General features: G+C 39.7%; 2 protein-coding genes across 3 annotated transcripts in view; both read right to left on the minus strand.

Moving 5' to 3' along the window:
• LOC139473535 (1-phosphatidylinositol 3-phosphate 5-kinase-like) overlaps window positions 1-14,114 on the minus strand; it is a 98,582-nt gene that overhangs the window by 10,843 nt on the left and 73,625 nt on the right. The window contains exons 35-37 of one of the 2 annotated variants that reach the window (XM_071256153.1): window positions 12,680-12,814; window positions 4,381-4,482; window positions 922-1,018 (exon numbers count right to left, since the gene is read on the minus strand). In XM_071256153.1, coding sequence (XP_071112254.1) covers window positions 922-1,018; window positions 4,381-4,482; window positions 12,680-12,814 — 334 coding nt within the window. The remainder of the gene's footprint in view (window positions 1-921; window positions 1,019-4,380; window positions 4,483-12,679; window positions 12,815-14,114) is intronic. The other variant, XM_071256154.1, reaches the window with a different exon arrangement.
• Window positions 4-817, minus strand: LOC139473417 (uncharacterized). Its single transcript, XM_071255987.1, has 3 exons — window positions 715-817; window positions 50-613; window positions 4-11 (listed from the first exon to the last, which is right to left on the minus strand). The coding sequence occupies exons 1-3, from the start codon at window positions 815-817 to the stop codon at window positions 4-6; spliced, it is 675 nt and encodes a 224-aa protein (XP_071112088.1).

Below are 14,114 nucleotides of genomic sequence, written 5' to 3' on the forward strand. Positions count from 1 at the left end.
TCATCACCACTCTCATCACCACCCTCATTCCCACTCTCATCACCCTCACCCTCGTCACCAGTCTCATCACCAGCCTCATCACAACTCTCATCTCCACTCTCACCCTCATCTCCATCCTCATCATCACTCTCATCCTCACTCTCATCCTCACCCTCATCACTACCCCCATCACCACCCTCATCACCACTCTCATCACCACACTCATCACCACTCTCATCACCACTCTCATCACCACCCTCATCACCATCCTCATTCCCACTCTCATCACCCTCACCCTCGTCACCACTCTCATCACGACCCTCATCACAACTCTCATCTCCACTCTCACCCTCATCTCCATCCTCATCTCCATCCTCATCATCACTCTCATCCTCACCCTCATCACCACCCCCATCACCACTCTCATCACCACCCCCATCACCACTCTCATCACCACCCCCATCACCACTCTCATCCCCACCCTCATCTCCATCCTCATCTCCATCCTCACCCTCATCACCACCCCCATCACCACTCTCATCACCACACTCATCACCACTCTCATCACCACACTCATCACCACTCTCATTCCCACTCTCATCACCCTCACCCTCATCACCAACCTCATCCCCACCTCACCCCTAACCTCATCACCACCTCACCCCTAACCTCATCACCATACTTATCACCACCCTCATGATTCATCATCACTTCCATCACCATATACATCCTCACCCTCATCCACACTCTCATCCCCACCCTCATCACCAATCTCATCACCACTTTCATCACCACCCTCATCTACATACTTATCACCACTCACCACCCTCATCAACATGAAGGTTTATCAGTTCTCTATCTATAAATGATATTGCAGTCAGTATATAGTGAGTAAAACATACTCGAGACCAGTGTTTTCAGAGGGTTCTACTAAGTACTCACATTTCCTCCCCTGCTGAAAAGATGAGCTTACGCAGCTGACGGAAAGGCTCAGCAAAGTAGATCTTGCAGTAAAACCTTGCCCCACTGTCGGAAAACTCTGAATACAGACATAGACAACATACAGTGTAGGATAGAAGTCTGACAGCATTGCCGTAGATTATCATCATCAAGGGTTTGTATACACTCTGTTCCCCCATCACCCATTAATATATGGGGCCATTTTGCAGAGTCAATAGCCACACAGCTCCATGTGAAGACAAGAATCAATAGCCACACAGCTCCATGTGAAGACAAGAGTCAATAGCCAAACAGCTCCATGTGAAGACAAGAGTCAATAGCCAAACAGCTCCATGTGAAGACAAGAGTCAATAGCCAAACAGCTCCATGTGAAGACAAGAGTCAGTTCTCACACAGCTCCATGTGAAGACAAGTGTCAGTTCTCACACAGCTCCATGTGAAGACAAGTGTCAGTTCTCACACAGCTCCATGTGAAGAAAAGAGTCAATAGCCAGACAGCTCCATGTGAAGATAAGAGTCAATAGCCAGACAGCTCCATGTGAAGACAAGAGTCAATAGCCAGACAGCTCCATGTGAATACAAGAGTCAATAGCCAGACAGCTCCATGTGAAGACAAGAGTCAATAGCCAGACAGCTCCATGTGAAAACAAGTGTCAGTTCTCACACAGTCCATGTGAAGACAAGAGTCAATAGCCAGACAGCTCCATGTGAAGACAAGAGTCAATAGCCAGACAGCTCCATGTGAAGACAAGAGTCAATAGCCACACAGCTCAATGTGAAAACAAGTGTCAGTTCTCACATAGCTCCATGTGAAGACAAGTGTCAGTACTCACATAGCTCCATGTGAAGACAAGAGTCAATAGCCACACAGCTCCATGTGAAGATAAAAGTCAATAGCCAGACAGCCCCATGTGAAGACAAGAGTCAATAGCCAGACAGCTCAATGTGAAGACAAGAGTCAATAGCCACACAGCTCAATGTGAAAACAAGTGTCAGTTCTCACATAGCCCCATGTGAAGACAAGCGTCAGTACTCACACAGCTCCATGTGAAGACAAGTGTCAGTTCTCACACAGCTCCATGTGAAGATAAGTGTCAGTTCTCACACAGCTCCATGTGGAGACAAGTGTCAGTTTTCATGCAGCTCCATGTGAAGACAAGTGTCAGTTCTCACACAGCTCCATGTGAAGACGAATCAGTTCTCACACAGCTCCATGTAAAGACAAGAGTCAGTTCTCACACAGCTCCATGTGAATACAAGTGTCAGTACTTACATAGCTCCATGTGAAGACAAGTGTCAGTTCTCACACAGCTCCATGTGAAGATAAGTGTCAGTACTCATGCAGCTGAATGTGAAGACAAGAGTCAGGAGCTACACAGCTCAATGTGAAGACAAGAGTCAATAGCCACACAGCTCCATGTAAAGACAAGAGTCAGTTCTCACACAGCTCCATGTGAAGACAAGTGTCAGTTCTCACACAGCTCCATGTGGAGACAAGTGTCAGTTCTCACACAGCTCCATGTGAAGAAAAGAGTCAATAGCCAGACAGCTCCATGTGAAGATAAGAGTCAATAGCCAGACAGCTCCATGTGAAGACAAGAGTCAATAGCCAGACAGCTCCATGTGAATACAAGAGTCAATAGCCAGACAGCTCCATGTGAAGACAAGAGTCAATAGCCAGACAGCTCCATGTGAAAACAAGTGTCAGTTCTCACACAGTCCATGTGAAGACAAGAGTCAATAGCCAGACAGCTCCATGTGAAGACAAGAGTCAATAGCCAGACAGCTCCATGTGAAGACAAGAGTCAATAGCCACACAGCTCAATGTGAAAACAAGTGTCAGTTCTCACATAGCTCCATGTGAAGACAAGTGTCAGTACTCACATAGCTCCATGTGAAGACAAGAGTCAATAGCCACACAGCTCCATGTGAAGATAAAAGTCAATAGCCAGACAGCCCCATGTGAAGACAAGAGTCAATAGCCAGACAGCTCAATGTGAAGACAAGAGTCAATAGCCACACAGCTCAATGTGAAAACAAGTGTCAGTTCTCACATAGCCCCATGTGAAGACAAGCGTCAGTACTCACACAGCTCCATGTGAAGACAAGTGTCAGTTCTCACAGAGCTCCATGTGAAGATAAGTGTCAGTTCTCACACAGCTCCATGTGGAGACAAGTGTCAGTTTTCATGCAGCTCCATGTGAAGACAAGTGTCAGTTCTCACACAGCTCCATGTGAAGACGAATCAGTTCTCACACAGCTCCATGTAAAGACAAGAGTCAGTTCTCACACAGCTCCATGTGAATACAAGTGTCAGTACTTACATAGCTCCATGTGAAGACAAGTGTCAGTTCTCACACAGCTCCATGTGAAGATAAGTGTCAGTACTCATGCAGCTGAATGTGAAGACAAGAGTCAGGAGCTACACAGCTCAATGTGAAGACAAGAGTCAATAGCCACACAGCTCCATGTAAAGACAAGAGTCAGTTCTCACACAGCTCCATGTGAAGACAAGTGTCAGTTCTCACACAGCTCCATGTGGAGACAAGTGTCAGTTCTCACACAGCTCCATGTGAAGACAAGAGTCAGTTCTCACACAGCTCCATGTGAAGACAAGTGTCAGTACTTACACAGCTCCATGTGAAGACAAGTGTCAGTTCTCACACAGCTCCATGAGAAGATTAGTGTCAGTCCTCATGCAGCTCAATGTGAAGACAAGAGTCAGTTCTCACACAGCTCCATGTGGAGACAAGTGTCAGTTCTCACACAGCTCCATGTGAAGATAAGCATCAGTTCTCAAACAGCTCCATGTGGAGAGAAGTGTCAGTACTTACGCAGCTCCATGTGAAGACAAGTGTCAGTAATCACACAGCTCAATGTGAAGACACATGTCAGTACTCACGCAGCTGAATGTGAAGACAAATGCAAAGGAGCTCGATGATAGCGTGTATAGCATAAAATATTCACATATAAAAAAATCACATCCCTCTTTATACATATAGACAAGGAGTGACACCTGCCATCTTAGTCCTTATTCAAGATTTCGCACTCGGTTTGAATCACAGCTCAATATCGCATGAAATATGAATGTTTCAACCTTTCCATCCACTTTTTTCTTGTTTGCCTCAGCGGCGAAGCTTAGACTGGACATTTTATGGTTGTTTTAAAATAAATAAGAGCTAAGGTGACTACAGATGAACAGGATTGTGTAGCCTATGGTTTGTTTAGCAGGTGCCAATAGGTTGAAATAAGTGACATTCGTATTTCATGTGATATCAAGCTGTGATTCGAACCGAGTGAGAAATCTTGAATAAGGACCAAGATGGCGGGTGTCACTCCTTGTCTACATGTACATATAGAGGGGTGTGATTTTTTTTTATACGAATATATTATGATATACACGCTATCATCAAGTCCCTGAGGACAAATGTTAGTACTCACGCAGTTCAATGTGAGGGCTGATGGTCTGTTTGCTGTTGATCTTGGACTTGTCCACCTCACTGACCGTACTGGATGTCAGAACTGAGTAGTTGTCAGGGTCCTCTGGAAATACAAACCAGACAACAGGCATACTAGATGCAGTGCAAACACTCTTAGACATAATCTATAGATACCATATATTTACACAACACAAGATGACACTGCTGTCAAAATATTACATTCTGAAAACTGTTACTACTTCAGAAATTCTACTAACTTTGTGCACTGTTTAAGACAAGTATGTTTCCTAATTCAACTAAATGTCACATAACCTACTTGCAGCGTCTCGATGGATGATTGTTCTTACATGTCCCCATCATGAGTGATCAATCATAACCATACCAAAAATATGAACACTAAAAATACACGCTAAATAATCTGGCATGTGGAATCTTTTGTTCATAGAGACATAAATTTTAGTTACCTTAATAATTCTCAATTAGACATGTCAATGGCAGCTCAAATATTTACAAAACATTGTATCTATTTGATTGTGTCTATTGATTGTGTTTCACTTTTATTTGACTAAAATATGAAATCCATCCTCTTCATTATATCACTCTCCTACAAAAAATACCTGTTCATAAATCATATTATTCTTTTGTCAATTTCCAAACATGAGACCAATGTTTTTTTTGATGGACATGCTACACTGATTACAATATAACTGATGTATAACACATACCTAGGAAGAAGCAGGTCAACATCATGCATATACAGAGTTCAGGTTTTCCAACATTACATGCCAGTAAAGGGATCTACATTCCACGGTCCCATGTCGCCTAAACCCTAGACACTGTCATTAATATCATGTGAAACTGTGTAATTAGGCTGATCTCTACCAGGAAGATTGATATGCATAATAATACATAAACAAAGTGGTGTTTGAGGGTCATGAACCAAATCAGCTCGGTCTGCCAAATAGACAGAGCCGAGTCCACCTTCAACATGGAGAATGAACCCAAGGTAACTACTGTGGGGAAACAATGAAATGTCCATAACCTCAGCCAAACCAATATTACCAAGCAATATGGCCAAGTTGTTGAGTGGGATGTTACAGACTGAAGGTGTGACCACCAAACACCAGGGTAGGACACACCAGAGGCTGAAGGTGTGAGCACCCACTACCAGGGTAGAACACACCGAGACTGAAAGTGTGAGCGCCTACTACCAGGGAAGGACACACCAGACACTGAAGGTGTGACCACCCACTACCAGGGTAGGACACACCAGACACTGAAGATGTGACCACCCACTACCAGGGTAGGACACACCAGACACTGAAGGTGTGACCACCCACTACCAGGGAAGGACACACCAGAGGCTGAAGGTGTGAGCGCCTACTTCCAGGGAAGGACACACCAGACACTGAAGGTGTGACCACCCACTACCAGGGTAGGACACACCAGACACTGAAGGTGTGACCACCCACTACCAGGGTAGGACACACCAGACACTGAAGGTGTGACCACCCACTACCAGGGTAGGACACACCAGACACTGAAGGTGTGACCACCCACTACCAGGGTAGGACACACCAGACACTGAAGGTGTGACCACCCACTACCAGGGTAGGACACACCAGACACTGAAGGTGTGACCACCCACTACCAGGGTAGGACACACTAGACACTGAAGGTGTGACCACCCACTACCAGGGTAGGGAGCGCCTACTACCAGGGTAGGACAGCCCATGGGTTTGTTTTGGAAGCCGATTATAAAGCATCACATGGATATTTTTTTAAATACTTTCTAGGATTATTTTGAATTTTTCTCTCTCGCAACAAAATCTCAATCATATTTTTCTGTTTACTTGCCCTCCAAAAGGCTGTTGCTTATCACTACAATTTGCGCAATGATAACAGATTCATATTCAAATCTCACTATTAAATCAGTGTTTCTTATATATATATATATTTCATAAAATATTCATACCATATTTTGTTTATTAATGTGTCACACATATGTCAGGGTGTCATTCTTGATAAAATAATGAAACATATTTAGAGTTAGTGAGTGCATGGAAACCTATTCGACCCCTGGATCTCCACTGGGTGCAGCATACTTGAGCTGTACAGTGACATACTTGGTGTACAGTGACATACTTGAGCTGTACAGTGACATACTTGAGCTGTACAGTGACATACTTGGTGTACAGTGACATACTTGGTGTACAGTGACATACTTTGTGTACAGTGACATACTTGGTGTACAGTGACATACTTGAGCTGTACACTGACATACTTGGTGTACAGTGACATACTTGGTGTACAGTGACATACTTGGTGTACAGTGACATACTTGGTGTACATTGACATACTTGAGCTGTACAGTGACATACTTGAGCTGTACAGTGACATACTTGGTGTACAGTGACATACTTGGTGTATAGTGACATACTTGAGCTGTACAGTGACATACTTGAGCTGTACAGTGACATACTAGGTGTACAGTGACATACTTGGTGTACAGTGACATACTTGAGCTGTACAGTGACATACTTGGTGTACAGTGACATACTTGGTGTACAGTGACATACTTGAGCTGTACAGTGACATACCTGGTGTACAGTGACATACTTGGTGTACAGTGACATACTTGGTGTACAGTGACATACTTGAGCTGTACAGTGACATACTTGGTGTACAGTGACATACTTGGTCTGTACAGTGACATACTTGAGCTGTACAGTGACATACTTGAGCTGTACAGTGACATACTTGGTGTACAGTGACATACTTGGTGTACAGTGACATACTTGGTGTACATTGACATACTTGAGGTGTACAGTGACATACTTGGTGTACAGTGACATACTTGGTGTACAGTGACATACTTGAGCTGTACAGTGACATACTTTGTGTACATTGACATACTTGAGCTGTACAGTGACATACTTGGTGTACAGTGACATACTTGGTGTACATTGACATACTTGAGCTGTACAGTGACATACTTGGTGTACAGTGACATACTTGAGCTGTACAGTGACATACTTGAGCTGTACAGTGACATACTTGGTGTACAGTGACATACTTGGTGTACAGTGACATACTTGAGCTGTACAGGGACATACTTGGTGTACAGTGACATACTTGGTGTACAGTGACATACTTGGTGTACAGTGACATACTTGAGCTGTACAGTGACATACTTGGTGTACAGTGACATACTTGGTGTACAGTGACATACTTGGTGTACAGTGACATACTTGAGCTGTACAGTGACATACTTGAGCTGTACAGTGACATACTTGGTGTACAGTGACATACTTGGTGTACAGTGACATACTTGGTGTACAGCGACATACTTGGTGTACAGTGACATACTTGAGCTGTACAGTGACATACTTGGTGTACAGTGACATACTTGGTGTACAGTGACATACTTGGTGTACAGTGACATACTTGAGCTGTACAGTGACATACTTGGTGTACAGTGACATACTTGAGCTGTACAGTGACATACTTGGTGTACAGTGACATACTTGGTGTACAGTGACATACTTGAGCTGTACAGTGACATACCTGGTGTACAGTAGAACATGGATATAACAAACCACAAGGGACCGGAGAAACATTGTTCATTATATACATTTTTGCTCAGAAACATCTGCCATCTAGGCCAAAGCAAAACACAATACACATACATGTTTATACACGTTTCTTCACGCATCTACCAGTGTGTCAGTTAACCTAATGATACAACTTAAAACAATTTTGATGCAATAGAAATTGTATCTGAAATTATAACTTTATCAGAATAATATATTCCAATATTGTGATATTTCAGTTACAGCTTTCACTACATATAAGAACTATAAGCGTAGCACTTTTTGGTACAGGTGATTGCTATTGCCCGGATATTTTTTCGTATGGAAGAATTTGACCAGTCACTGTAGAGACTTCCCCCGCTACATGTATTTCGATTCAGAAAACGTCATGTTGACATCTATAGTTAAACTGCCTCAAATAGGACTTTTAATAGTCAAAGTATAGGATTTATGATACCTGTATCCATTCTCTTGCAACTAAAGTTCATTTCAAGGCGTCAATAGCGGTAAGCTAACCATGGTTGCTGTAAAAAAAGCGGAGTTGTGCGATCTCCATCTCACTTCACACATGATTTCGCCGAAATTAATGTTAACATTATTGAATCATTAGCTGATAATGTTTTTGAGATGGGGAAGACATCATGTCATAGGTTTATTAAAAATGTAAGTAAATTGAGCCTTGCTTTACCGTGCACTATAACTGAGTTAGCACTATATTGAAGAGAGCAATAGCAAGGGAACACTGTAATTGCTGCATTGACTTGTATTAGCAATGGTTGTTTTACAGACAAGATTCGTCCAATTACATGGACACGTAAGATTAACATAATGCAAGTTTAACAAGGTTGAATCATCACCAGTGATTGTGTTGATTCGCCGCTGATTGCGTACAGCCAGTTGTCAGTGACACTGGACAATGAGTGAGATTTCTCAGTTTGCTATACACGTCACTAATTAGTGATAAATGGGCTTGTCGGTGATCAGATATCAGTTTGCTATATACAGTCCGTTAGTTCACTGTAGACAGTTCTTTACGTACGTAAATTTTATATGAAAATATATGGGAGATAAATTGGGGATTTTTTAACAGTTTGTTATATCCGTCTGTTTGCTCCATCCATGGTCCTTATATCCGTGTTCTACTGTATTAATGCATCATACTTGGCATATTAATGTATCATACAAGGTGTATGAATGTAACATGCTTGGTGCATTAATATATCATACAAGGTGTACGAATGTAACATGCTTGGTGTATTAATGTAACAGACTTGGTGTATTAATGTATCATACTTGTTGTATTAATATAACATACTTCATGTATTAATGTAACAGACTTGGTGTATTAAATCATCATACTTGTATTAATGTAACTTACTTCATGTATTAATGTAACATACTTGGTGTATTAATGTATCATACTTGGTGCATTAACGTATCATACTTGGTGTATTAATGTATCATACTTGGTGTATTAATGTATCATACTTGGTGTATTAATGTAACATACTTCATGTATCAATGTATCATACTTGGTGCATTAATGTTACATACTTGGTGTATTAATGTAACAGACTTCATGTGTCAATGTATCATACTTGGTGTATTAATGTATCCTACTTGGTGCATTAATGTATCATACTTGGTGCATTAATGTTACATACTTGGTGTATTAATGTAACAGACTTCATGTATCAATGTATCATACTTGGTGTATTAATGTAACATACTTGGTGTATTAATGTAACAGACTTCATGTGTCAATGCATCATACTTGGTGTATTAATGTAACAGACTTCATGTGTCAATGTATCATACTTGGTGTATTAATGTATCCTACTTGGTGCATTAATGTATCATACTTGGTGCATTAATGTTACATACTTGGTGTATTAATGTAACAGACTTCATGTATCAATGTATCATACTTGGTGTATTAATGTAACATACTTGGTGTATTAATGTAACAGACTTCATGTGTCAATGCATCATACTTGGTGTATTAATGTAACAGACTTCATGTGTCAATGTATCATACTTGGTGTATTAATGTATCCTACTTGGTGCATTAATGTATCCTACTTGGTGCATTAATGTATCATACCTGGTGTATTAATGTAACAGACTTCATGTGTCAATGTATCATACTTGGTGTATTCATGTATCCTACTTGGTGCATTAATGTATCATACTTGGTGTATGAATGTATCATACTTCATGTGTCAATGTATCATACTTGGTGTATTCATGTATCATACAAGGTGTATGAATGTATCATACTTGTTGTATTAATGTAACATACTTCATGTATCAATGTATCATACTTGGTGCATTAATGTAACATACTTCGTGTATTAATGTAACAGACTTGGTGTATTAAATCATCATACTTGTATTAATGTAACATACTTCATGTATTAATGTAACATACTTGGTGCATTAATGTAACATACTTCGTGTATTAATGTAACAGACTTGGTGTATTAAATCATCATACTTGTATTAATGTAACATACTTCATGTATTAATGTATCATACTTGGTGCATTAATGTTATATTCTTCGTGTATTAATGTAACAGACTTGGTGTATTAAATCATCATTCTTGTATTAATGTAACATACTTCGTGTATTAAAGTAACAGACTTGGTGTATTAAATCATCATTCTTGTATTAATGTAACATACTTGGTGTATTAATGTAACAGACTTGGTGTATTAAATCATCATTCTTGTATTAATGTAACATACTTCGTGTATTAATGTAACAGACTTAGTGTATTAAATCATCATTCTTGTATTAATGTAACATACTTCGTGTATTAATGTAACAGACTTGGTGTATTAAATCATCATACTTGTATTAATGTAACATACTTCATGTATTAATGTAACATACTTGGTGCATTAATGTTATATTCTTTGTGCATTAATGTAACAGACTTGGTGTATTAAATCATCATTCTTGTATTAATGTAACATACTTCGTGTATTATTGTAACAGACTTGGTGTATTAAATCATCATTCTTGTATTAATGTAACATACTTCATGTATTAATGTAACATACTTGGTGTATCAACGCATTATACTTGGTGTGCTAATGTAACATATTAAACAGTTTTAACATAACATTGATAGTGTGCTAATGTGGCATATTACACAGTTTCAATGTGGCATACTTGGTGTGCAAGGATGGTGTCATAATTTTAATTACTTGGGGTCATGTAGCGAATGAATGGTCAGTGATTTAAAGGGCAAGTTCACACGGAAATGAACCTTTTTTTCTTGTACTTTTTCCACATTAAAAGTGTTAACATGGAAGTGTCATAGACAAAAATATAAAAACATCATATTTAATTAACATATTTTTTGCACTAAAACGATTTATATTTTTCACATTTACCAAGTGTTCTATTTCCATAACAAAAACACCATGGCTTATGTCCCTTGCAATATGACGTCATTGGTGCCAATTGATAAACATTATGACGTCATCATGCTTTGTTAGAGCCGCTTCACGTGGTGTAGGTACAGTTTTGTGATTCTAGTATCTCAGATGCCAGCCAGAATTGTGTTATGCTGAGTCACCACTGCGCCAGAGTGTGTCGTAGACCATGTTGTTTTACCGCAAACTGGTCCTTGATATCTTTTGCGTTGAGAATAGACAGGGACCCAGTTGAATTGGCACCAATTACGTCATAATCCAAGGGGGATAACTCAGGCCTATTTCACTCGTAAAACGAAGGCCTCATAACGGCATATCACTTTCACACTATTGTGAGCTTCCTACTTTCACTGTGAAAAAAAATGAGTGTATATTTTCAAACACAGATACTATTAATTCTAAAATTGCGTTTTGTTTAGAAAAAGAAAGAAAGTGATTTTTGCGTGTACACTTCCCCTTTAAGACAAAGTGATTGGTTCAAAGTTTGAATTGAATTGTTTGAATATCTGGTCTCAATACAAATTCCCAGAAATGTTGGTGATTCTTGTGGAATATTATCGTGCTCAGGCCAATAATGTATAGGATCAATGTTAGTAACAATAACTTGCTGTTTCATCATCACATCGTTACCACTCACACAAATTCAACCAATGTTTCAAATACCACAAGGATGTAAATACAGGCATCAGTTTTATTATTAATTTCAATATCAAATTGATAAAATTGTAATGTCAATTTCTTTTAAAAAGATTCTTAAAATAGAGTTGGAAAGAAACTGTGTGCCACAAGTCCACAACATATTACACACAACACAATTATAGCAAGTGATGAACCATGCAACATACAGCATTACCTTAGTAACATGTAAACAAGTGCCCATCACAAGCAACACAACACTGTTAATGACATACTCTGAGGAAGAACACAAGCAAGGGAAAATAATAGCTATGTGCTTCTGATTTAAAACAAGGAATTTACAGCACCTAAACCAGACAAACCAGTGAACGGTACCAGGTTATCATGGTGAGAGGAAACTAACATTGGAGCAATGACAGTTTTTTAGGAGAAAACAAACGTCAAGTCAATAATCACAGCCAGAAAGTTTGAGAGTGTGTTGATGATACACACATGACAGTAATTTCATTCAAGGAAACTATGAGAGAATGGAAAGAAACTTTCTGCCAATAAAAGATCTTCCATGTAAGGAAACTGGTTCCTATCAGAAACACACTTTTCATTTCACTGTCATCTCATGCAAATACCTTCATTGCTATCTCCATCAAATTTAGGGGTGTATTTGACCGCATCAATAAATTCATTTTTTCTTGATATACAAGGACTTTGTTCTTTAGATGTTCCTCGGAAAAAAGACAAAACCCCACTTCCTGCACGCTTGCCTGTAGAAATTCCACATAAATTGTTCATGAAAAACAGTACTCATGTGAAGATATCAGGGGCCAACTTGCATCAGGGGGAAATCTTGGTAACATGAATCAAACATGAGGGCACAGGGCACAGAACTAGTACTTAAAACATCCTTACAGACATATCTTCATGCTGTTCATGTTCAACATTCACATTACCTCTACAACAAGTGGCTGTGTGCCTTTCTAAAACTTACAATAACTAAAATAAGTTTCATCTGCTATTATGCCAAAAAGATGAAAGTATCTAGTTGTCAGGCATGTACTGTAGGTGACTGGCTTCAGTGTGACAAAGTGGGAAACCTGCCTTGGGAATACGCTTTCAGTTCTGTATTTCAAGACTTCTCTATCTGGCAGCCATACAGACAAATATTACATCGAGTGGACTATATGTTGCTAATAACATTGTCAAATGTTATGAAAAAACCTTAAAGGTTCCAAATATAGGTTATCGATTGCATACAAGTGATGTGAGGTGCAATTGGCTTAAATGTTGCGATCAAGATTATTGCACTTGCATAGTGATGTGTTTTTGTGTTTTGGCATGTGTCTGTCTGTGTAATTGTACTAGTCCGGACTAATGCCAAAATACATAGTGCCCGCCCTTTGAGATACCACGCTGTGGTTTAACATGTAACTCTAAGCAGACCAGTCCTTATTTTATCTCCTTAAGGCCAAGCACCTGCCAGGGCAACAACAAGTACCATCCTTTCTACATTTTTGGTATGTCATGTCTGGGAATCGAACCACCAACCTTCCGCTCACCGGACATTCCGCTCCACCAGACCACAAAAACAGTCGATTGCATACAGGTACTTAGAATCGAGAAATAAAATAAAAACTCAAATACATGTAATCTGAATTTAAATGATGTACACCTTTTTTACGGAATGACATGACCAAGAAAAGGACTTACACATTTTGACATTCATCCACATATCACAAGACAGTATTCCAGAAATGAAGCGCCTGGCAATGTTGTGAATGCACAACTGGAGCACTGATATTATTGTGTGTGAATCTTGCAGTTCGGTTTCTGTATGACATCCTTTCAATGCTACTGATACACCTGTGTTGCTTATTGATGCATTTTTGTATTTCAAGTTCATTTTCTACTGTGTGTATGCAACTGATAACCAAGAGTGGTAACTATGTTATTGAGCATTAGTCATCATTATTTCATTTGATACATCTTTTACTGTATGGTGGCCCAACGTTTCCCTTACAGTCTAAACATCATTGGAAAACAACATCTGGGATCATAGTTCAAAGA

Source organism: Haliotis cracherodii, unplaced genomic scaffold (genome assembly GCF_022045235.1).
Source record: "Haliotis cracherodii isolate W230 unplaced genomic scaffold, xgHalCrac1.p SCAF_29, whole genome shotgun sequence".
Taxonomy (NCBI): Eukaryota; Metazoa; Mollusca; class Gastropoda; order Lepetellida; family Haliotidae; genus Haliotis; species Haliotis cracherodii.